This window comes from Bubalus kerabau, chromosome 11, assembly GCF_029407905.1.
Source record: "Bubalus kerabau isolate K-KA32 ecotype Philippines breed swamp buffalo chromosome 11, PCC_UOA_SB_1v2, whole genome shotgun sequence".
In the NCBI taxonomy this organism is placed as follows: Eukaryota; Metazoa; Chordata; class Mammalia; order Artiodactyla; family Bovidae; genus Bubalus; species Bubalus kerabau.
Genome location: NC_073634.1, coordinates 8,536,758 through 8,560,731, shown reverse-complemented (window position 1 = coordinate 8,560,731; position 23,974 = coordinate 8,536,758). Strand labels below are relative to the sequence as shown.

At 51.4% G+C, this 23,974-nt stretch overlaps 1 protein-coding gene across 2 annotated transcripts; it reads left to right on the top strand.

The window, feature by feature from the left end:
• Window positions 1–258: 258 nt before the first annotated feature.
• CHST10 (carbohydrate sulfotransferase 10) lies at window positions 259–21,959 on the top strand. Of its 2 annotated transcripts, XM_055539449.1 has the most exons (8): window positions 458–531; window positions 2,578–2,644; window positions 8,190–8,298; window positions 9,418–9,549; window positions 14,921–15,012; window positions 15,804–16,023; window positions 18,495–18,600; window positions 20,091–21,959. In XM_055539449.1, the coding sequence occupies exons 4-8, from the start codon at window positions 9,450–9,452 to the stop codon at window positions 20,626–20,628; spliced, it is 1,056 nt and encodes a 351-aa protein (XP_055395424.1). In that variant the 5' UTR covers window positions 458–531; window positions 2,578–2,644; window positions 8,190–8,298; window positions 9,418–9,449; the 3' UTR covers window positions 20,629–21,959. The 2 variants fall into 2 exon arrangements, with proteins under 2 accessions (XP_055395425.1, XP_055395424.1); XM_055539450.1 differs by lacking the exon at window positions 8,190–8,298 and having other exon boundaries at window positions 259–531.
• Window positions 21,960–23,974: the final 2,015 nt, after the last annotated feature.

The window sequence follows — 23,974 nt, the reverse complement described above, 5'->3', positions numbered from 1 at the left end:
CCAACCTGTTTTATGGATGGTGACCTGGTGGGATAAGGTTTGGCCACACGTCCCTCTGTCATTTCCTGGGATACACTCTCGTGGACTTTTGGGGAGGGGATTGGTGTGGGGCTGGAACTCGGCCGCAAGGACAGGCGCGGAGCCGGGTCCTGGGGTCTCTGGCCCCGCCTCCCTGCGCCTCCCTGCGCCTCCCCTTGGTCGACGCGGCGGCGCGCGCACGGCGGGGACGGCGGCGGGGGCGCGCAGAGCCCGGGCAGGAGCGCGCACGGCGCTGACCGGCGCGGGGGCGGCGGCGGCCTCACCTCCAGAGAGAGCTTGGCGAGTAAGCCTTCCTCCTTCCGGCGCCGCCGCCGCCACATTCCCGGCCGGGAGGGCCGGTGGCGGCGGCCAGGCCTCCGGGCCGGGTTCCCGCGCTCCCGGGACGCCTGGGCCCCTCCCGCCTCGTCCCCAGGCGCGCGAGGCCCAAGCCGAACTAAGCCCCCGAGACTGCAGAAGGGCCCGAGGACCCCGACAGCTCCGGCTCCACTGAGGGTGAGCTCGGGGACGCGCGAGAGCCGGGGTGGGGGTGGGGGGGTGGTGGCGGGCGTCACATTCTTCGACCCCTGCCCCACCCTGGGTGGACGGAAAAACGGAGGGAACCGGCTTCTCTTTGCCAGCGACATCCCAGTGTGTTTCGGCGACTTGAGGCCTCCCTCGTTCGTGGAATGAAAGGGGAGAGCCTTCAACACGTTAATCATGCAATAAGGCAGCGTCTTTGCCGGGGATGCTGTAGTCGCGGCATCACCGGTCCTCGGTGATCCATAGTTTACTTCTTTCATCCTTGCCTGAGAATTTGCATTTGTCATTGGGAGCGGAAAGAGGAAGAAAATGTTCCACTTGGGCACAGGGGGCATGCAGAGATGAGAGAGAGGCCAGGAAAGAAGGACCATGTGCAGTTTTCTAAGTGCACAATTAAGCACGTCTCCGGTGGGTGGACCTGGAGGAGGGAATTCTTGCTTGGAGAATTCCATGGCCAGAGGAGCCTGGCAGGCTTCGATCCATGGGGTCGCAAAGAGTCGGATGCGACTGAGCACGCTCGCACTGGTAGGTAGGAGGGAAAAGGATGGTTGGAAATACGTGTGTCCTGCCAGGTAGGCTCCAGGGTGTCCTCAGCTCAAATTTGGACATAAGAGGGGCCTGTCAGAAGTTGGAGGTGGAGGCATACATTTCTGCACGTCTGGACCGGAAGATGAACCAGATCTTCCAAAAGCTGCCTTGTTACTTTCCAAGTCTGCGAAAGGCAGGAGAAAGGGCCAGCCACTGAGTGGAAAACGGTACAGCCAGGTTCTGGTTAGCTGAGCCCGAGGATCGTCACAAAGGGGTTTTTTGTCTGAAACACCCAAAGGGACTTTGGGCCCTGAAGAGTTGGTCACTGGTCAGTTTTCACTGTCCGAGTGAAGAATATCTCAGATATTCTTAAAACCAGGCAGCTCTGCTCCAGGCTTATTCACTCTTTTCATTGGCTGGGTTAAGAACAGACAGGAAGACTGAAATGGTCTTCTCTCTTTTTTTCCCCCTGTATAATTAGGGCATAGTTCATCTTGGTTGAAATAGGAATTTCAGCATGGAAAAAAAAAAATCTTTCTATCTCTGCTCTTGACCCTCAAGCATAAAAATCTCCAAGAAATACCTGAGAGAGAAATTCTCTTCTTCCCTGGAATGGAAACTGGACTTCTTGCAGAACTGAACAAAGAAAGGGAGGAATTCGTTACTATCCTGGGCAATTCTCCATTATATTTAGATCATTTTTCAAATGTTTGAGGTTATATGATAGAATAGAAACAAGGGAGAAAGGTGGATGAGAGGAAAGGGCCTGAAGGATTACAGAAGCCAAGAGAGCAGTTTGTCTTGATACAGGTCTAGAAGAATCTGCATGTGAGACAATAAAGCTCAGTCCTTCCATCTTTGTAATACGAAATTGCTTTTCATTTTAATATTGAGTTCATAAGCATAAAAGAAAGCATAGCTAGACTTCTCTGACCATCCCAGACTGCTGGGTTGCCTTATGTTTTCAGTGAGTTGGATGTTTATTTTACCAGCTCACTTTATTAAATCTGTAATCTCTCTAACTGCATGAGTTTGGCTTGTTCCCAATTATTCATTCATGCTATGACATTTGCCTAGAATTTGCCAGGTCGTTAAAGCTTGAAGAAATACAAAACCCAGCGAAAATCCTGCATTGAAAGATTTGATCATTTTATACAGAAATCCTTTACCCAATATCAAACATATAAGAGTGGTATAATAGGGTTTTATTATTTTTGCTCCAAAAATGATTTCATTTTCATACTAAATTACACGGAAGAATATTTTAAACAGCTAGCTCTTTTGGTACATTTAGAATAATTTATTCATTTACCAAGCCATCCCCAAAGATAACCCCTCTCTGTAAGAGACCTGGTATGCGAAATATCCTCGAATAACCTAAGTGGTTAGCTGTTAATACTGGTTAACTGTTTCCCAAGTATAAGGCAAGTTGATCTTGTAACTTTTAATGGTGCTTATTTGCTTTTTTTTTTTTTTAATTGTCCCATACAGTTACAGGAGGAGCCGAGAACCTCAGGCAAAGCAGATACTGCAAGGAAATGTGGATCAGGCTCAAAAGGTATGGACACCTCACCAGTTATCTGAAATCTGTGTCATGTAATAGCATTTTCCATTCTTGCTCATATGGAGATTTTCAGAAGCTTAAACTCGTAAACAGGAGTTTGTGCATGTGTTCTTGGAAATGTATCCTTAACCATAATGATAATAGGAGTGCCCTCTTAGGCAGGGGCTTCCCAGGTTGTGCGGTAGTGAATAATCTGCCTGCCAATGCAAGAGACGCCGGCTCAGTCCCTGTGTTGGGAAGATCCTCTGGAGGAGGAAATGGCAACCCACCCCAGTATTCTTGCTCGGAAAATTCCAAGGACAGAGGAGCTTGGTGGGCTACAGTCCATGGGTTTGCAAAGAGTGGGACAGAACTTAGCAACTGAGCATGCACGCACGCACATACACAACTTAGGGCCTTAGATGAGGTCAGTATCTGTAGAAAGCAGTGCATGGCCTGCTTTCTCCGCAGCGCCTCCGCAGGCGTGTTTGCTGTTCGTCATCACCATTAATGAGAATCTGCCTTCAGCTCTTGTTGGTTCTCCATCTGCCAGAGAGAAGAGCGTGTTTCCCTCCGGGTCACTAAGGATGAGCAATCATTCTGAGACAGGCAATTGTGCATGACCAGATTCTTTTTGTGACATTTCCTTTAGTGTCTGGATAGGTTTTGAATGAGTGTTTTAAAACCTGAACCCCGGACAGGGAATGCTTTCCTCAGGGTACACATATGATGGGAGCAAGGCTCCAGGAGTCAGTTTCCATCTCAGTAAAGGGCCTTGGACAGGACTCTTCATCTGGGCCACTCCCCTGCCCTCTTGTTCACTCCTTGCCGCTCTGGTGATTCTGGACCCAGACTGAGCTCCTTGCCAGGTGCTCTGTGGTGGGTCCCCTCCCTTTGTTGAGCATCTTCTCAACATAATCTCCTCCCAGGTCCCTATTCATCCCTCACCCTCCTGTGTTATTAACCATGTCTCTTAGCGCCTATGTGATCTTGGACATTAGTGGCTCTGTTTATGTCCCGTCTGCCTCTATTAGAACAAAGTACCAAGAGAGCAGGATAGGTTGGTTGCTGGATTCCCAGAGCCTGGAATGGCTTCTGGCTCAGAGTAAGCCCTTGGTAAATGTAACTGAATGAATGACATTTGGGGGAAAGCTGTTTTGTGGTCTCTTTAAACCTCATCTTCCTCTATCCAGTTGTCCATCCCTCTGTCTCCTTCCCGTTCAAGGAATTGAATGGGTGCTAACTCCTGGGTTACTGTCTCTGATGTCCCCAAGGCCCCTCTCTCATTTTGCTTACTTGGAGATTCCTTTCTAATTCCCTTTTCTCAAGTTCATTTACTCTACCCCACCCACATAAGAAATCACTGGAAAGGTCATCCTTTTCTTTCGTTCTCTGTGTTTTCGTAGAACATGTATTTTTGGTTTCAGCGCCTGTGTCTTTAATTTACGTAAATGGCACTGTGTCATATCTCATTCCATTCTTGCTGTATTCCCTTTGCACCGCGGTTTTGAGATGGATCTGTTGCTCTGTGCATACTCGGCCCTGACTAGAGCAATAGCTTTTGAAAATTTTTGAACTGTTTTAGAAAGTTAAATGGGCTTATTTACCACAGGTTGAGTGATTGTGTGTAGTAAAAGTAGAACTAGGGAAAAAACAAGTAGAATTAGATGGTAGGAGGAAGGGAGACTCAAACTCTTTAGCACAAATTCAGAGAGACTGCTTTTGGATGACAGCTCAGACGGGGTGTGTGGGGAGCCACCGGCAGCTGAAAAAATGGATGCTTTCAGACAGCATCTTTTTGAAAGTGCAGGGCAGGGAGCATTTGCTCCAGAGTTGGTAATACCGCAGAGGCATTGTTAGTTACTACGGATGTGTCATGTGTGTGCTGTCTTCCTCTTCATTGAGAGAGAGAAACAGGTTCATATTTCTTGCATGTTTAGTGACCTTCCTGCATCCTTGGCCCTGCTTTCCCCATCTGTCCATCATTCTTTATCCTCCACCTCTGCCCTATGGGTTTTCAAAGAGCTGGCCTCCTGGCCTGACACCTTGATGCTTGCAAATCCCACATGATGGTCTGAAGTAGGGAGGCGCTACAGACAGCTGGGCTGCCCCTTCCTTCACTGGGGTGCACACTCAAACTCACCTCTGTTATCTGCAGGAGGTGCCTTGGGAGCTGTCTTGGCTCCTTGAACAAAGGAGAGTTAAATACAGAAAGTGTCCAGCTTTTGAAAGGCCATTTGTCCCCTGACTTCGGGGGCGAGGAGAGGACTGTCTGTGGGGTCAGGCCCCAGCCTCTCTGCAGACAGAAATGGTGAGCCTTGAGCCCATTGCTCTTGGACAGGAAGCAGAGCCGTGGGGAGTTTGTGCGTTCAAGGAAACACTACAGGTGGTGGGCAGGCCGAGAGGAGCTGGGACTATGGGAATTTGGAATGACTTTCTTTTTGTTAAAAAAAAGTGGGGCAAATTATGCTGATTTTTCCAAGGTCATCCCAGAATTCTACAGGGGCTAGTTACCTATAGCTGGGAAGGCTAAAACAGGAGTAAATGGGAAGAGTGATGGAGGTCTTTTTTGGGTATTTATCATTTTAATTTATTTTTAATTGGAGAATAATTGGGTTACAATGTTGTGTTGGTTTCTGCTGCAAAACAACATGAATCAGCCATACGTATACACATATCCCCTCCCTCTTGGACCTCCCTCCCTTCTAGATCGTCACAGAGCACTAAGCTGAGCCCCCTGTGCTATACAGTTGCTATCTGTTTTATGCATGGTAGTGTATATATGTCACGGAGGTCTTTGTTTTCACTAAACCACTCAGTCCTAAAGGAAATCAACCCTGGAATAGTCATTAGAAGGAGTAATACTGATTGGCCACCTGATGTGAAGAGCTGACTCATTGGAAAAGACCGTGGTGCTGGGAAAAATTGAGGGAAAGAGGAGAAGGGGGTGACAGAGGATGAGATGGTTGGATGGCATCACCAACTCAATGGACATGGGATTGAGCAAACTCTGGGAGACAGTGAAGGTCAAGGAAGCCTGGGGTACTGCAGTCCATGTGGTCACAAAGAGTCGGACACAGCTTACTGACTGAACAACAGCAAGCCTCTTTAATCCTGCGTTGAGCTTCATCAGACGCTTGCGAATCCCACATGATGGTTTGCCCAGGTTTGTCCTCGCTGGTTGGCCTGCATCCTTCACCACAGGTCTGCACGGTCTTGGCTCAGTTGTTCTTGGGGCCCAGGACATTGCTGTAGCTTTTTTTTTACTTATTTATTTTTAATTGAGGGATAACTGGTTTACAGTAATCTGTTAGTTTCTGCCATATGTTAACGTGAATTAGCCATAGGTATACATCTCCCACCGCTCCACACCCCTCTAGGCTGTCACGGAGCCCCAGTTTGAGCTCCCTGAGTCATACAGCAAATCCCCCTGGCTATCTATTTTACATGTGGTAGTGTGTATGTTTCCGCACTGCTCGCTCCATTCATCCCACCCTCCCCTGCCCCTGGCCCTGCCCAAGAGTCTGCTCTCCAAGTCTGCGTCTCCTTTATTGTTCAGTCCCTCATCGTGTCCGGCCCTTTGTGACCCCGTGGACTGTAGCCCACCAGGCTCCTCTGCCCCTGGGATTCTCCAGGCAAGACTACTGGAGTGGGTTGCCATTTCTTCCTCCAGGGGTCTTCCTGATTCAGGGATTGAACCCGAGTCTCCTGCATTGGCAGGCGGTTCTTTACCACTGAACCGCCTTTCTGGATATGTGGAAATTAAATAGGAAGGTCACAAAGGATGCCGAGGGACTGGCCAGTTTCTGTTCTTAGAGGGTCTGCTCCTGGGCAGCTGGTCCTTTTGGTGCAGTTTCTTAGCTAATCCTTGTAACCATCCTGGAAGGAGGAGGGCCTTTTCTCAGAGACTGGAAGCTACAGCTTAGGGAGGGTGAGTGACCTTGCAAGTCCCAGAGCTGGCGAGTGGTGGGACCTTCCAGGGCTGTGTGCTGGGAGGTCCCAGAGGAGGAGTGGCAGGAGGGGACAGGAAGACTCTGTGGAGATAGACCAGCTGCTTGAGGAGGTCAGAGAGGGAGCGCGTTCCTCTTGTTGGGTGGTGCCAGAGAAAACGCAGGACACCCTGGTAAACTGGAAATTCAGAGAAACAGCAAGTAGCTTTTTAAAGTATTAAGTGTGTCCCATGCAATATCAGGGGCATATTTATACTAAAGTACTGAAAAATTGGGGCTTCCTTGGTGGCTCAGATAGTAAAGAATCTGCCTGCAATGCAGGAGACCTGGGTTCGATTCCTGGGTTGGGAAGATCCCCCTGGAGAAGGGAAGGGCTACCCACTCCAGTATTCTTGCCTGGAGAATCCTATGGACAGAGGAGTTTAACTGGAAAATTAGCGTTTAATCTGAAATTGAAACTTCCTGGAGCATCCTGTGTGTTTATCTGTTTAACCTGGCAGCTCTGCAAGGTGGCTGTTCAGTCATGTAGTTGTGTCTGACTCTTTGTGACCCCGTGGACTGCAGCAGCCAGGCTTCCCTGTCCTTTTCACTGTCTCTGGGAATTGGCCCAAACTCATGTCCATTGATTTGGTGATACCTTCCAACCATCTCATTCTCGTTTGCCCCCTGATCCTCCTGCCCTCAATCTTTCCCAGCATCAGGATCTTTTCTAATGAGTCGCCTCTTCACATCAGGTGGCCAAAGTTTTGGAGCTTCAGCTTTAGCATCAGTCCTTCCAATGAATATTCAGGGTTCATTTCCTTTAGGATGGACTAGTTTGATCTCCTTGCTGTCCATGGGGCTCTCAAGAGTCTTCTCCAGCACCACAGTTTGAAAGCATCAATTCTTCGGCACTCAGCCTTCTTTATGGTTCAACTCTCACATCCATACATGACTACTAGAAAAACCATAGCTTTGACTATTCGGACTTCTGTAGGCAAAGTGACATTTCTGGTTTTTATATGCTGTCTAGATTTGTCATAAGTTTTTTTCCCAAGGAGCAAGCATTTTTAAATTTCAAGGCTGCAGTCACCACCCATGGTGGTTTTGGAGCCCAAGAAAATAAAGTCTGTCACTGTTTCCATTTTCCCCACTCTGTTTCTACCAGGGGACTCCGGGAAAACAATGCACCTGCTTTGTGGGGACTTGAGGGTGAAGGTGCAGATGCAGGCCAGGTGGCGGGGGGAGCCCCTCTCATAAGCTGGAGAGGCCCTAGGGGGTGGGAATTCAGAGTTGCGGTGAGGTCTAGGAGGCAGGGATCTGTCGTGGAGACAGGTGGAGAGCTGACACCTGGGCTGTGGTGAGCTCGGTGTACCAGTGCACACAGGCTTTCTGAAGTCGTCTGCCATTGGCAGACGGTCTATGTGGAACAGAACATCTCCCTGCTGCCCCGGAGTGATGAACGGGTCTGTCAGCTGACGGAAACTAACCCAGCCTAGTGTGGTCTCTCTGTGTTCCTGGGTCTGGCTTCAAGAAGTCCTGTGTTAAAGGTGACATGTGAATAAAGAGACTTTTTTGTCTCTCTTGCCAAGAATTGAGTGCAACTTCCAGTTCTTCTGTGTCCCCTGCAGCAGCGTGCGGCTCATGTGACCCACTGAGGACCCAAGTGCCCCACATCGCTCCCAGCTGGCGATAACATGAGAAACGCCCACCCCCAAGGCTCCTCCTAGGCCCTGGCAGGCAAGTGCATGGAGCTAGACGCTCCAGAGTTCATTTCTAGGGTTCCAGAGATTCTCTACATCTCTACAGGGCTTCCCAGGTGGCACTAGTGATAAAGAATCCACCTGCCAGTGCAGGAGACGCAAGTTTAACCCTGGGTCCAGAAGATCCCCTGGAGAAGGGATTGGCAACCCACTCCAGTTTTCTTGCCTGGGAAATCCCATGGACAGAGGAGCCTTGTGGGGTTGCAAAAGAGTTGGACATGACCGAGCATGCATGCACCACACTTCATTTCTGTAGGTGTGGCTGAAGCTTGTCAACAGGATGTTTGGGGCTGGTGCAACTGGGATGACCCAGAGGGATGGTACGGGGAGGGAGGTGGGAGGGGGCTTCTGGATGGGAAACACGTGTACATCCGTGGCGGATTCATGTTGATGTATGGCAAAACCAATACAATATTATAAAGTAATTAGCCTCCAATTAAAATAAATAAATTTAAATTAAACAAACAAAAAAAAATAAACACAACCTGCTTGGAATTTCCTCAGGATGGTTGTCTGCCTTCTGAGAATTAGCCACAGCAAAAGTCCAGACCAAAGTGAGCCCCCTCATGCCCTGGCTTCCAGGCATTGGCAGGTGCCTGGGCCAGAAAGAGTCAGCAGGCTCAACTGCAGGAGTAAAGGCTTATCATGTGTTCTAAAACCAATAGAAGTGGCTCCTTTCCATTAAAATTTGATTTATTATGAACTTTATATTGCATGCATGCACAATCATATCTGACTCTGCAAAGTCATGGACTGTAGCCTGCCAGGATTTCCCAGGCAGGAACACTGGAGTGGGTTGCCATGTCCTTCTTGGGGGGATCTTCCTGACCCAGGGATCAGACGTGTATCTCTTGCATCTCCTGCATTGGCAGGCGGATCCTTTACTGCTAGCACCGCCTGGGAAACCCATCAACTTTATCAACTGTTATTAATTAAAAATATAATGTTACCAAGTTCAAATACCCATGGTATCAGTAGGAAAAAATTTAAAACATTTGTATCGAGGCTGTTAACTGAAATTGCCTGTTCTTTTTATTGTCTTTGGCCTAATTGATTTATGTGTAAGCAGCAGGGCCATTTGGCTTGTGTTTTCCAGGAAGAATCGCTGAATGGCTGGCGTTTGACAACATGCACCACCAGTGGCTTCTGTTGGCCGCGTGCTTTTGGGTGATTTTCATGTTCATGGTGGCCAGCAAGTTCATCACGCTGACCTTCAAAGATCCTGACGGTAGGTACGCCACCTCGTGGAATGGATTTGGCGAATTCAGACCTTGCAGTGATACTGCTCCTGAGTACCTGCCCGGATGAGCAGTGACATCGAATCAAAGGACTCGCACGCCAGAAGGAGGTTGTTGTGTCCAAGTGATGTGCCGAGGCTCGAGAGGGGAGGTGGACAGGGACGAAGGGGTCCTCGCCCGTCACCTCCCTCCCCTAGGGGCAGGGGGACGCACTTTCCTTAGAGGGTTCTTCGGTGTCCTTCTCTCAGGCTCCGGGTTTGGGGACCAGCCCTGCTTGGTGTCCTGGTGAGATGCTGCCTGCTGGGGGCAGCGTGTTTGAAGGTCACCTTCAGGGCTCTGGAAGGAAGTTGGTGTAAATAGATGTGTGCTGGGATTTTTAACTCCCGTTGACTCGATGTCAGATGAGGACATGTTAAGAGGACCCAACCCAGTCTTTGAAGAGCTGTGTCTGGTTCACGCCCTTGTCCATTGCACGGGCCTTACTGTTTTTCTCTGCAAAGTGAGTGTCCTCCTTGTCTGACAGCTCCAAGCCCAACCCTAGCACAGTGAGGCCCTGAAAGTGACCTCTGAGGAGGTGCTGGGTGTGACTGAGGAGCTGCGCATACGGTCATTTGAACCCCAAGGCGACAACTCCTTCAGGGATGGTGGGAGGCCAGGCCCCCAGGAAGGGCCCATGAGCAGCTGTAGACTGGCCTGGGGACAGCAGCCTGACAGGGAGGAATTGCAGGGTATGTTTATTCCACGCAGGGTCTGACATGTCCACGTGCAGGTGTGGCCCTTAGGGAAGGGAAGTAGAAAAAGATCCCATGGTTGTTTCCCTGATTCCCACCCGTGCACTGCACAGCCTGTGCTGGCAGTGTGGCCAGCGGGCTCCGGGCCCTGCTCGCCCTGGAGAGCCCCCCCGGGCTGCCCCGACTGTGCAGAGGCTGCCCGACGCCCCACCCTGCCTCCATCCTCCCTGTAGAGGCGCAAGGTGGGAAGGCAGACGGGCAGGCAAGAGAAGGAGGCACCGAAATTAGCCCCCAGCGCTGTTCTCAGCTGGTGGTTTCTGTCCTGGGTTGGAGTTTATTTCTCTCGCGTTCAGTGTTTTTGCTCTTGACCCAGGAGCGCACTGTGAGCTGGCATCACCAGGGGGTCACTGACGTGCAGGGGTGTCCTGTGCGGTGAAGCCCGCCTGTGCAAAGTGGGTGCCGATCTCTGGCTCAGCGTTCAGGGAGCCAGTGTGCTCGGACTCCACGGGCGGCTCCTTCCAGCTCTGTCCTCGGGGAGGTGAGCTTTGTCCCAGCTTCCCAGTCAGTGGATGAAGGGGCTTGCTTCTGGCTTCCCTGTTCTATTTTCAATCGTTTGTTTTGTGCTGGGTCTCCCTTGCTTTGCAGGTTTTTCTCTAGTTGCCAGCAGAGGCTGCCGTTCACTGGGGTGGTTTCCCTTGTTGCTCTAGGGCATGCAGGCTTCACAGGTTGTCGCACAAGGGTTTAGTTGCTCCACAGCACGTGGGCTCTTCCTGGACGGGGGAGAGGGGTGTCAAACCCGTGTCTCCTGCACTGGCAGGCAGATTTTTATCCACTGCGCCACCAGGGAAGTCCTGTACCTCCCTATTCTTAATGAGTTCCCTACCACCCGGTGGATAGGAAGAGCACGTTTGTCTTGAGTTGTGGTTTAAAGCTGTGTGTGTGTATACGTGTGCGCGCGCGCGTGCGTCCCTCTTTGGCTCAGCAGTGAAGCCACAGTAACGTTTGTGGCAATGACTCAGTGTGGTTAACAGACTTCAGTGCTGTTTTGAAGTAGCCTTTGTCCTAGGGAAATAAATCCCATTCAGGGTGGAAAATTGACGGCATGGTATGTGGACCCTTGAACTCAGAAGCGACATCCGTGTGAATCTGGCGGGTAGGCGTAGATGCTGATTTTCTCGCTTCTGTTTGGCCGCTTCTTCCAATTTTCTGCCTCAGCTCAGCTGCCAGCCGCTTAAGGGCAGAACCCATGACGCGACGTCTGGCATGCCCTCTATCCGGCATGTGATGCAGGGGGTACCCTGGGCAGCTGGACACACAGAGAGGTCAGGGGATGAGGGGATGCGGTCACATCTAGAAAAACAAGGCAGCACTGCACCCGGCAAACGCTGGACGTTCTGTAAAGCAAATACGATGACGCCTCTAAGGAGAGTGAGCTCTTATGTTCTGACGCCTGGTCATACCTATTGATCACCCTTGGGCCTGGCGCTGGTGCCTTGCCCCCGAGGGTTGGGGAGGGCTGTGATCTTTGGCCACAGTGGTGACAGCGGGCATCCAGTGAAAATAAACAGTTGTGGGCAGAGCAACTGAAAAGCAAAACCAGACATTACGTTGTGCTGTTGGTTTTATTAGAATCTAGTTGAATTGGGCTCGAGGAAAGTTGGGGAGCAAGTACCAGGAGTTCACAGTAAAAGAAGCTGTTAAGAATTGGTGGCTGGCTGGCTGGTGTGTGTGGCTGGCAGGTGAGCTGCCCTGTAGCTACCAAGGTCATTCTAGATGCTCTTGAGTGTGTGAAATAGACACTTTTCAGAAATTCACTAGTAAGTCAGTTGTTTAGAATTCAGACTACATCTTACATCTAGAATGTCACCGAGGAGGCTTAGGTTTCTAGGAACCCACATGGCCCATGGCAGAGCCTAGCATTGCTGTGCGGCTCACAGACGTGGGCACGTGAGGTGACTGGGCCCGAGTGGGAGGTGACGTCCCCCTGAGCACGTGGGTGCTTGGGGATGAGGCTGAGGAGGATGGGGAGGGCATTGGCCCTCTGGGTGCCTTTCAGAGCCTGGTTGCCCAGGGCACTGCCTCTCTGTCTTCATACCGTCCCTGGCCTCAGAGCAGGCGCAGAGTGGCTCCTGTGCACAGCTCTGGTTCGAGCTGCATTTCAACTCGAACGCAGGAGAGAGGAAGAAACAGTTTCCTTGGGATTCACGGAGGAATGTGGCCAAGATTTCTACTGGAGTCGGAGAACTCAGAGGTGTGAGGGGTGAGAGATGGGTTATTATCATTGGTGGGGTTCTGGGAGGATGGGTTTCTCCCCGCTGGGCAGGGAGGACGTCAGGCTGGTGCCTGTCCTCAGTGGGGCTTGCTGGGGAGTCCGAGGTGGGGAGCGGGGGGTAAGGCGGAGAGTTGGGGGTGCAGTTAAACAGCCAGACTGAAGTAGGGGCTGCAGTGAAGCCTGCAGAGCGTTGGTGGTAATGACCCAAGAGGAGTAGTTTTTGATGTTTATAACAAAAGTGAAATGTGCCTTTGCTTATGCTCTATTAGGCTGATTTCTGTGCTTTTTTTGATAACTACTTTTTTCATTCTAATTCTGTATTTAGGCTTTGCAAAATTTTGAAAGCAAACATTTCTTTGATTGTAGAGATTTGAAAATTTTCTTCAAATTCTACCCAAAGATTTCCCCCAAATCAGTTTGTTGCAAATGATTACTGTGCTCTAGCATTTTGTAAGACTTCCTCTAGTTGAATATCAATTCCCATGTATAGTCACTCAGTCGTGTCCGACTCTTTGCAACCTGTGGACTGTAGCCCACCAGGCTTCTCCGTTGGATTTTCCAGGCAGGAATACTGGAGTGGGTTGCCATTTCCTTCTCCAGGGGATCTTCCAGATTCAGGGATTGGACCCATGTCTCCTGCATTGGCAGGCAGGTTCTTTACCACTGTGCCACCAGGGAAATCATCAATTCCCATAAGCTTCAAAAATAACGTGTAAGCACTAACCTGACTGCTGACTTGAATTTTGTCTAATTAAACCTTTAATTTTGAGATCACTAGTGTCCCTCACCGTTGTAAGTACGTAAGACAGAGGGTCCTTTATACCCTTTTTTCTTTTGCTCGGGGGTGATGTGTTGCAAAACCATAGTGCAGAGTCACAGGTGGGGTATTGACAGGGATGCAGAGCATCTTCATCACCACAGATTCCTTGAGTTGTCCTTCTATAGCCACTCCTCTGTCCCCAACCCCCAGCCCCTCTCCCCTCCACCACCCCAGCCTTGGTAACCACTAATCTCTTCTCCTGTCCATAATTTTGTCCTCTCAAGAATGTTGTATATGCAACCTTTTGCGAATGACTTAATTCACCATGGTTACCTGGAAATCATCTAGCTTATTGTGTGTATCAGTAGTTCATTCCTTTTTAGTGCTAAGCAGTATTCCATGGTTTGGATGTACCAGTCTTTGATTAACCACTCAGGTGTTAAAGGAGAACTGAGTTGTTTCTGTTTGGGGCTGTTATAAATAAAACTGCTGTGAACGTGTGCATGTAAGTATTTTGTTTTGGTAGTGCTTGATTTCGGTTGCTGTGTGTAGGTTTTCTCTGGTTGCTGAGGTCAGGGGCTCCTCTGTCACAGTGAGCAGGCTTCTCATCGCAGCGGCTTCTCTCATTGCTGAGCATGGGCTCTAGGCACCCAGGCTTCAGTAGTTACGGCTCACAGGTTCTAGAGCACGCCCTCACTAGTTGTGGGGCATGGGCTTATTTGCTCCGTCTCAAGTGGGATCTCCCCCGACCAGGGATGTAACCTGTGTCCCCTGCATTGGCAGGCGGTTCTTATCCACTGGACCACCAGGGAAGGCCCATGTATAGGTTTTTTGTGACATAAATTTTTATTTCTCTGGGATAAATGCCTATGGGTCATACAGTAGTTGAAGACTTAGTTTTTAAGAGTTGCTGCACCTTTTTGCATTTTTCTGCATCCTCACTAGCATTTGGGTTTTCGCTTTTTTGTTTTAGGCATTTGGGTAGGTGTCACGGTGTCTCACTTTGGTTTGCATTTGCATTTGCCTGATGGGTCATGACGCTGAACATCCTCTCCTGTGTTCATTTACCATTGCAGAGCCTCTTCCGTGAAATGTCTGTTCCTGTTTTGCCCATTTTCTAATTGGATGGTTTGCCTTTTTTGCTGTGATTTGAGACTTCTTTATTCTAGATCCCAGTGCTCGGTCGGATGTGTGGTTTGCAGATATTTTCTCTCAGTCTGTAGCTTGTCTTTCCATCCTCTTCACAGGGTCTTTTGCAGAGCAGAAGTTTTAAGTTTTGATGAGGTACAGTTTATCAATTTTTCCAAAGATGTACATTTATGCTTTTTAAAGAACTTTTCTAGTTTTATGTTTCACATTTAAATGCTGATCCATTTTGAGTTTGTTCTTGAATAAAGACTGAGGTTTAGGGAGATGCTCCTTTTGTGCTTGGGGGTGTCCAGGTCCTTGGGTCCATTGTTAAGAAGATGCTCCTTGTCGCCTTGTCAGCCATGGCTTGGAAGTGTTTGTTTGGGTCTGATTCTGGGGTCTCTGGGCTGTGGCACTGGTCTGTGAGCCTGCCCCTGCACGGGAAGAGTTTTAACCTCTCCGTCTCCTAGCCTACAGCGCCAAGCAGGAGTTTCTCTTCCTGACTGCCGTGCCCGACGCGGGGAGGTCGCCAGGAGAGACACACTTCCCTGAGGAGCTGAAGGTGAGCGTGGCCAGGCCCCGGCGCTGACCCCCCTGCCCGTTCTTCCCAGAGCGTCTCCCTCTCATCTGCTCTCCCCTGCAGCCCCAAGGGGGTCTCCCGTCATCAGACTCCTTAGAACAGAACCAGGGCCAGTGAGCTCCATTACCTGCTCACAGCGGCTAAACTTCTGGTATCCTGATGCAACCGCCAGGCATTGCCTTCCATGTGTCTCAGGCTACATTTCAGAGAAGCAAAATTGTGTGCTCAGCACTGGGGAGGTGGAATGATGGCTCCTGCCTTTGAAAAACCCATCCTGAGTGGCCTAAGGCATTTTCTTAAATTAATAAACCAGATACACCAGTGTACCAGATTATCTTAAACAGCCACCATCTGTGTAGACAGCAGGTCCTTAGGTGCGGCTCACATGCTCACACTCAGGTTATGTGGAGGTGGGGAGCGAGGGAGAGAGCTGGCCTCCCTAAAATTCCTGAATGACGAGGACCCTGCCTTTGCCAGGGCATCAGGGGCCCTCGCGCAGTCAGCACAGTGCCGGGCGGACAGACAGCCCACCCGCCCCTTGGGTTGTCCAGGCTGAGGTTGAGGAGAGTCAGGGTCAGCGGCCTCTGGCTGCTCGGCGGTCTGGCGCATCCACAGCCTGAACCCCGGGCCCCTGAAACTCGCACCTGCTGTCCAGCTGTTTCTGCCGGGCGGCCCTGGCCTCTGCAAGTTAACGCCTGGCACGAGGGCAGGGCAGGGCTCCTCCCGTAGGCACTCACGATGCCCCGGTACCTGTTCCGCCTTGTTCCCTGCAGCCGACGGGGAAGGTGCTGGTTGAGCCCCTGGTGTACACGCAGCGTCTGGAGCTCATGAGGAACGTGTGCAGGGAGGATGCTCTGAGGAACCTGTCCCACACCGCCGTCTCCAAGTTTGTCCTCGACCGGATTTTCGTCTGTGACAAGCACAAGATTCTCTTCTGCCAGACCCCCAAAGTGGGCAACACCCAGTGGAAGAAAGTGCTCATTGTGCTGAATGGTGTGTGCAGTGCTGGGTGAGGCCCGTCCCGCCCGGACCTCAGGGTCGGAGCGGGGGCGGTCGGAGGGGCTGGGGAACGCAGCCAGGGAGACCTGGGAGGCCGGCGACTCACAGACAGCTCGCTGGTGATTTTCCTTTTCATGGCCACGCTGTGCGGCATGTGGGATCTTAGTTCTCTAACCAGGCCTTCAACCCGTGCCCCCTACAGTGGAAGTGAGGAGCCTTAACCACTAGACCACCCGGAAGTTCCCTGGTGTTTTTCCCCTTCCTGTCTCACATTATGTATCGGCAGGGTTCACCCAGGCAGTCCACACCCACCATCAGGGCCTTCTAGCTCCCTCCAATTCTGCCTGCCGCCCCACCTCCCAGGTTCATCCCTTTTCTTCCCTTCAGTCACCGCATTGATTCTTATGAGTCTCTCGCTCTGTCTTAGGAGGTCAAGGCTCTACACTCACCGAGTCTCCTGGCAGCTGCCCTCACAGCTGCTCTCCCGTGTGGAGAAGGACCCACAGCCAGTGCCCCGGGTGGGGTGACCCCTGCCAGTGGGTCTGGGGGTCTTCCCACCTGCAGTCAACCCCATCTTATAACGAGCAGCCATGTTCAGAGGATTTAATTGACTTGCTTCAGGAAATGTAGTGTTTACTTGGGAGCAAATTAAATCACTGGCAAGCGCCCTCGTGCTCTGCATGTTTCGATTCCTCACCACTGTTTTCAGATGCTGTGTTTGTTTGTTTAAACTCTAGTTACTCTGAACCGACCCACGATAATTATGTGCTCTATTAAATTCAGCTTCAAAAGAAAAATAATCATAATGGACAGCAGTGTGACTCCCGAGTCAAGAATCAGACCGCGGAGCCCCATGGGATGTGGGCCTGGGGTCTGCGTCCCCCTGCCCCCTGGGCCTACTGCTGCTCTCAGAGGCAGTGGTCAGAGCTGGTGTCATTTGACCTTTTCACTGGCTGATTGGGGAAGGAGAGGAGACACTTGCTTTATCTTCTGGTGGTCATCCACGTGCTTCTGGAGTAATCGGACAGTACGTTGGCTTTTAACATTGGAAAATGAGGTTACAGATCAAATTTAAAACAACAAATGTACCAAAGTCTTACACATTTGCTGCCACAGTATGAAGCACTTGTCTTTGAAGAAGAATCCATTGATGAGAGCAGGACACAAACGGGAGCAGTTTGCCAGGGCATGTATGGGTTTCCCAGGTGGCACAGTGGTAACAAACCCGCCTGCCAGTGCAGGAGACAGAAGAGACATGGATTCCATCCCTGGGTCGGGAAGATCCCCTGGAGGAGGGCGTGGCAACCCACTGCAGTGTTCTTGCATGGGGAATCCCATGGACAGAGGAGCCTGGTGGGCTACAGTCCATGGGGTTGCAAAGAGTCAGGACTGAAGCGACTTGGCATAGTAGGAGGATGACAGTCCTGAGGCTGCCTTCTGTTGTCCCTGGACGCACCTGCAAGGTGACAAGTACCAGAGCAGGTCCAGGTGCAAATCCTCAGAGCTGGCCCTTAGGTCAGCCCCGTGGGAGTGGATGGGACATCTTGCTCGTGTACAACCGTCCATTCTCAGTGCTTAGCACAGGGTTCTGGATCAGGGCTTAAATATTCTGCAGAGACTGCAGTCCCTGCTTTTAAGGCCCAGCAGAGACCCTTCCCTGCCAGACACTGAGTCTAACAGGGATGGATTAACATGCGGGTGGATGTGAAGGGTGGTGAGGCCTTGACTAGCACCCCAGCACACTAACACGTTATTTCCATTTGCCTGAGTTGAGAAATGAGTGAACACCTACCCAACCCCCCAACCCTAGGAGGAGCCCCCCGGGTTCCATTCGGCAGCCTGGATCCAGCACTGTGGCTTTTGGTCCCGCCCTGCCTCCTCTGATGCTCCTTGTCCTCCTCTGAGCCCTGCTTCATCTGTATCACTTCACACCCCGAGCATCAGGCTGACTGATCCAGCACCAAACATGCTGGCCACTTGCCAGCCTGGGATGCTGTGAGGTTGCCTAGAAGCCTCTTAGGCCCGGGTGCTCTGGTGCTGGAAGCGATGGAACAGACCAGCCGGTGCTTCCTGGTCCTGCTTCTCTGATGTTTGCCCCGGTTTCAGAGGAGAGGAAGTGTTCAGGTTTCAGGCATCCTGCTTGCAGGCTGTGAGCTTTCTTACACGGCAGATTGAGCCTCATTCAGGTGCTCCTGCCTGTAGGCCTAACTCCCTCTTCCTGACTCCTCCGTTTCCTCCCGTTGGCTCCTGGATCACCAAAAGCTTCTCTTCAGTCTCACCCCGCCACAGGAGCAGTTGAAATTCGAAGTTGAGACCTAAACGTGGATACCGGGGGATGGTTTGTGGGGAGTGTGGACCTGCATTCTGAGATGGGCATCTCTCTTTAAGGGCAGCAGTGGCCAACTTAAGAGGTGACCAGACCAACATACCTTCTCCCCCCACCCCACCCCCCATTTGCTTCCCAGGAGCCTTCCCTTCCATCGAGGAGATCCCTGAAAACGTGGTGCATGACCACGAGAAGAATGGCCTCCCACGCCTCTCCTCTTTCAGTGAGGCCGAAATCCAGAAGCGGTAGGAATGGGGGAGGGGTGGGGAGAGGGGGGTGGGGAGGGGTGGGGGGTGAGGAGAGGGGGGTGGGGGGTGGGGAGGAGGAGGGAGGAGGGGGGTGGGAAGGAAGAGGATGGGGGAGGGGTGGGGAGGGGGATGGGGAGGAGGAGGGTGGGCAGGGGTGGGGAAAGGGGGACGCTGATAAAAGCCCGGGTTCCGCTCCCCTACTGTTGCGTTACCCAGATGTCTCCAAGAGCCGCTCATTTGTGTTGGTGAGAGGCAGCCAGGCACACACCCAGAGTTCAGCGCATTTAAATTCACATCTTTCATAAGAATTTCCGAATTTCTCCACCTTAACCTTCACACAGGCCATCAAAATGAAAGTTACATGGCAGTCTTAGTGAAAATGACTGGTTGTTTTTGTTCTGCTTTGCTTTGGTAACGTTTTATGGGTTTCTTTATGAGCATGACCTTCGTTTCGTAAGAAAGGGGTTTGGCTTGCAGGCAGACCCCACTTCGTTTCTCGTTTTCTCCCGCGGTGCTGCATGGGCCTCCGGGGCAGCAGTCCGCTGATGAGTGGCCGGGTGGGTTAGACCCAGCAAGAAGTAGAGGGAGACCGGCCTCGCTGACCACAGCCAGGATGGAGACTGGCATGGGGAAGATTCCTTAGCTGACTGGACAGTTCTCTTGAGAGCTGTGAAACGGCCCCAAAAGACGAGGTTTAAAAGGAACAAGCGCACAGTATGCCAGCCAGTGTCAGGGCACCGAATGGTCTTTGAGCGCCCTTGCTTTTCAGCTGCTTCACTTCCATTGCTTCCGGCTCTGGTTGTTCACTCTTTCCAGCTTGTACGGCCTCAGAAATGCCAAATGCCAAATCAGAGACCGTCCTTGGGGCAGGTGGTCCTGCCACCCCACTCAGCACTGGTCTTGTGGGGCTTTTGTGAGGACGCTGAGAGGGTCCCTGGCCTGGGGGTGCCTGGGGTCACAGCAGTATCATCGGCACTCTCTGATTGTCATTACCGGCTCTTCACACAGGTACCCCTGGGCACCACCGCACCCACTGGCAGCTCCCCCAGACCCTTTTCCTGCCAGCTGAAGCCTGGGGACTCCCCATTTTCTCTTATCTCCCCCCACCCCCAATTTTTCCTACCCCTGGCAATTTTGAATTGAGTTTTTAAGGGGCACCTTTAGAGCCACTCACTTCCTCTAGCTTCAGCTGTTCCTCACTTGATCAAGCAGGTTTCTACTCTTTTGGTTTTCTGCCCCCAAAACAAAACTTTTAAAAACATTCCTGAAGTTAATATGGGGTAATAGGTTAACAAGAGGGTCTGCCTCCAAGGGTGGCTGCGTGCATTAAGTAAGAACTGTGTGCAGTGCCTTTGGCACAGGGCCCAGCCTGGTGGCTGCCGTTGCTCCAGCCATCACGCTTCACTCTTCCCCACCTCACAACCCATAGCCAGCACCACCAGCAGCATTGGGTTAACCTCTTCTTTGTCTTCCATCTTTTTCCTTAGCTTGAAAACATACTTCAAGTTTTTTATCGTAAGAGATCCTTTCGAGAGACTGATCTCTGCGTTTAAGGATAAGTTTGTCCACAACCCCCGCTTTGAGCCTTGGTACAGGCACGAGATCGCCCCCGGCATCATCAGAAAGTACAGGAGGAACCGGACGGAGACCCGGGGCATCCAGTTTGAGGATTTCGTGCGCTACCTGGGTGACCCCAACCACAGGTGGCTGGATCTCCAGTTCGGGGACCACATCATCCACTGGGTGACGTACGTGGAGCTGTGCGCACCCTGTGAGATCACGTACAGCGTTGTCGGGCACCACGAGACCCTGGAGGACGACGCCCCGTACATCCTCAGAGAGGCGGGCATCGACCATCTGGTGGCCTACCCCACCATCCCCCTGGGCATCACTGCATACAACAGAACCAAGGTCGAGCACTACTTCCTGGGCATCAGCAAACGAGACATCCGGCGCCTGTATGCGCGGTTTGAGGGGGACTTTAAGCTCTTTGGGTACCAGAAACCAGAGTTTTTGCTAAACTAACGTGTAGGACCATGAGTTCAGATATCTTCGTTAGACCAGAGGCTAACCAGGTGGAGCTCAGGCACAGAAATGACACTTCTTCATCTCACTCCTCTTGAAGACTGCCACTCCCTGAGGACCGGGGTGCATCTTGCCCAGTGAAGCTGGACCCTGACTGTTACGAAGTAGTCTGCATATAAGGTGCATGGAGGGTCCTGGCCCCCACCCTCCAGTGCCACCGAGCCTCTGCTCTCCCCAGGGTGGTGGGGAGAGCATTAAACACTTGCAGTCAAACAGAGCGGCGGGGGATCAGACGGCCTTGATCATCTCCCTCAGTTGTCAGACACCTGCAGGGCAGGGCAGTCCTGACTGTCCCCAGGGGACAGCAGGCATGGCACCCAGCACTTGGAAGAGAGGTGGACAAGCTGGTACCCTGCAGACATCCCAGGGCCGAGACAGGATCAGATCTGAGTGATAAAGTCACTCTTCTGGCTCTCATCTCAGCCGCCGCTGTCATCGCAGAGGCAAACCCTTCTCTCCATGGCTCTCTAGTTCCCGAGAAGTTCAGGAATGACCCAAGGGTGTTCCTCAGCTGCTCACCTTTTCAGAATACAGGCTGTGTGCTCCTCGGCCAGATTTCCACACCTTTACCTGCCAAGTGATTCTCGCATTCAGTCCAAGAGATCCAGTTTTGGGAAGTGAGGGGAGTGTCCATTCTTCCCACCGAGGAAGGGAGCCTCTTTGGGGGCCTTAAGGGGAGCGTGGCCAGGGGAGAGGCAGGGCTGGCCGGGTGCCAGAAGTCAGGCTGCCCTGGACTTGGGTACGTCCTCCCCAGTGGCTGTCTGCCTCTTGTCGCTGATGGACTCGCGTGGGTCGGCACAGAGACAGGTCTTCACCCGTCTTCTCCAGGACCAGTCCCTCCTGGGGGCTGAAGGCAGGCACAGGCAGCATGCCAGCATCGCCAGATCAGAGCACTGTACCCATTTTAGTCTCCTTTCATCTCAGCAAAACGTGTCCCACCAGACCCACTTCTGATGATGCCATCATCCTGACCCAAGTTGGATAATCAAATTCACCAGCAATAAAACCTTGGGCCGAGGCAGCCCACGTAACGCATCTTCCAGGCACTGAGGAGCAGCGGGCCACACTAACCACTTCATGTGCCGTCCGACAGTGAGGCCCCTCGAGGTCTGGGACAGTCTCCCTGCAGAAAGTCCCAAGTGTCCAACCAGGCCGCACAGGGCTCGGGAGCCCAGCTCTTCCTCCAGGCAGCCCCCGCTGTCCCTTTCTCAGTGTGACTTCCTGAGTTTGTAAATGTGAAAGTAACATGAAATAAAACACGTGCCAACCTGACGTGCGGTGTGGCTCCCAGGGAGGTGCCGCCCTGACTGTGTCCCGAGGGCTGGCAACAGTGAGGGGCATGTGCCCACCCGCAGCGCTGACGGGTGGGAGGGGGGCAGCCCACGAGGTGGCATGTCACCTGCAGAGGCTGCAGCACCATTTTTCTATCAAGTTTTAGCAAAGTCTTGTTGGAATCATCTCACGCCTGATGCACAGAATGATTGTTGTTTAGTTGCTAAGGCGTGTCCAACCCTTTTGCAACCCCATGTACCAGCCTGCCAGGTTCCTCTGTCCATGGGATTTCTCCGTCAAGAATACTGGAGTGGGTTGCCATTTCCTTCTCCAGGGGATCTTCCCGATCCAGGGCAGATTCTTTACTACCGAGCCACCAGGGAATCAGACATAACCTGGGAACAACCTCTCAAAAAGCTCCCAGAGCTGTTCCCCATGTTAGAAGTCAAAGCACAGTTACATAAGTTTTTGAGACAGAGGGCTGCACATTAAATGATGTATTACTGACAGTTTACACAATCCAGATCTTCAGGTACAAAGTGGTGGATCGTTGTGACCCCTGGCAAGATTAAGAAGGAATGTTCTCTTTTTAAGGATAACATTATTGATGAGGCTGGGAGAAAGTTGCTCTTTATGGCTGAGCAGGTACTTTTGCAAATGGGGAGGTGTGGTCAATGCCGAGTGCACAGTGGAGGGGAGAGATGATGGCAGAGATGTTTTATGTTTAAATTTTTCTTGTCTTGCCATAAAATACGTATTTCACAGGCCATTTTCCAAGCCCCTTGGACGTGCCAAGCCCTGCCCCAGGGTTGTGGGGTTCCAGATCTAAGCAGAACCCTCTTCTCACAGGAGAGGCTGGGAAGGGTGGCTGGTACACAGAAGGAATAATATGTTTGTTTCCTTGCCTTCAAGCCAGTCTCCCTGTCTGGTTAATAGCAGTTATCTTGAGACTGTCTAAACCAAGACTTGGACAGCAACAGCATATTCACAATCTGTGCTGTCCTCAAGGCCGAGTCAGTTTACCTGGTAAGTCTTTGCACAGAGCCTTCTTCAGTCTTACACCCTATTGCTTGGAATCTGTAAACTCAATTTTTATGACACAGCAAGAAAATTCTGGACTTTTCGTTTGTGCTTGCCAATTTCAACTAGCCAATCCTCCGCCTCCACCTCTCTCTCTACTTAGAGAGGAGTAGTTAGTACACATTCCCATTTTGCCCCTTTCCCTCCACTTTCCCCAACAGTCTTGTTTTGTCTGTCACTCATGTTATCACAGGTGACTTCTCTGAATACCGCACTGCGGCACTGCATGAGTCTCAGTCTTTGCAGCCTACCATATCTATTTTTTTAGCCACCCAGCTCCTAAACACTTAATATGAAGTATGAAAAACACACAGTTTAGGTTTTTGTAACTGCAGCCCCATATTAGTTCAGCCTAAAAATGAAAGGGTTTCCCAGGTAACTCAGTGGTAAAGAATCCACTTGCCAATGCAGGAGACTCAGGAGACATGGGTTCGATCCCTGGGTCCAGAAGATCCCCAGGTCGAGAAGATCCCCTGGAGGAGGGCATGGCAACCCACTCCAGTATTCTAGCCTGGAGAATCCCATGGACAGAGGAGCCCGCTGGGCTACAGTCTATAGGGTTGCCAAGAGTCGGACAGAACTGAAGCAACTTGGCACAAAACAACTGCAGCCCCAATAGCAGGATGACTGTTTCTTTATTAACAAGGGTAACATCAGCTGTCCTAACAAAACCAAAGTTTCAGTGTCTAAAGACAATAATGTGATTATTTCTTGCACACACAATAACCCAATGGTCTGTTCCTCATAAGCAGGGAGTTTTCCTTCTTGTTCCGTTATGCCCAAAGGTCACATGGTCCTCTGCTTCCAGGAGAAGAGTAGGAGGAAGGAGGACCACTGGGGGCATCATCATGAGCCAGTCGTGGAACTGGGACATGTGTCTTTCACAACATCCAAGCAGTCTCACTGGAACTGGGAAATGCAGTTCCTAGTGTGA

Excerpts from the sequence above, each read along its gene's own strand:
- CHST10 (XM_055539450.1), top strand. The coding sequence starts at position 9,450 with ATGCACCACCAGTGGCTTCTGTTGGCCGCGTGCTTTTGGGTGATTTTC. Across the intron at positions 9,550-14,920 it reads GACCTTCAAAGATCCTGACG|CCTACAGCGCCAAGCAGGAG; the intron begins GTAGGTACGCCA and ends TCCGTCTCCTAG. Across the intron at positions 18,601-20,090 it reads GAGGCCGAAATCCAGAAGCG|CTTGAAAACATACTTCAAGT; the intron begins GTAGGAATGGGG and ends CTTTTTCCTTAG.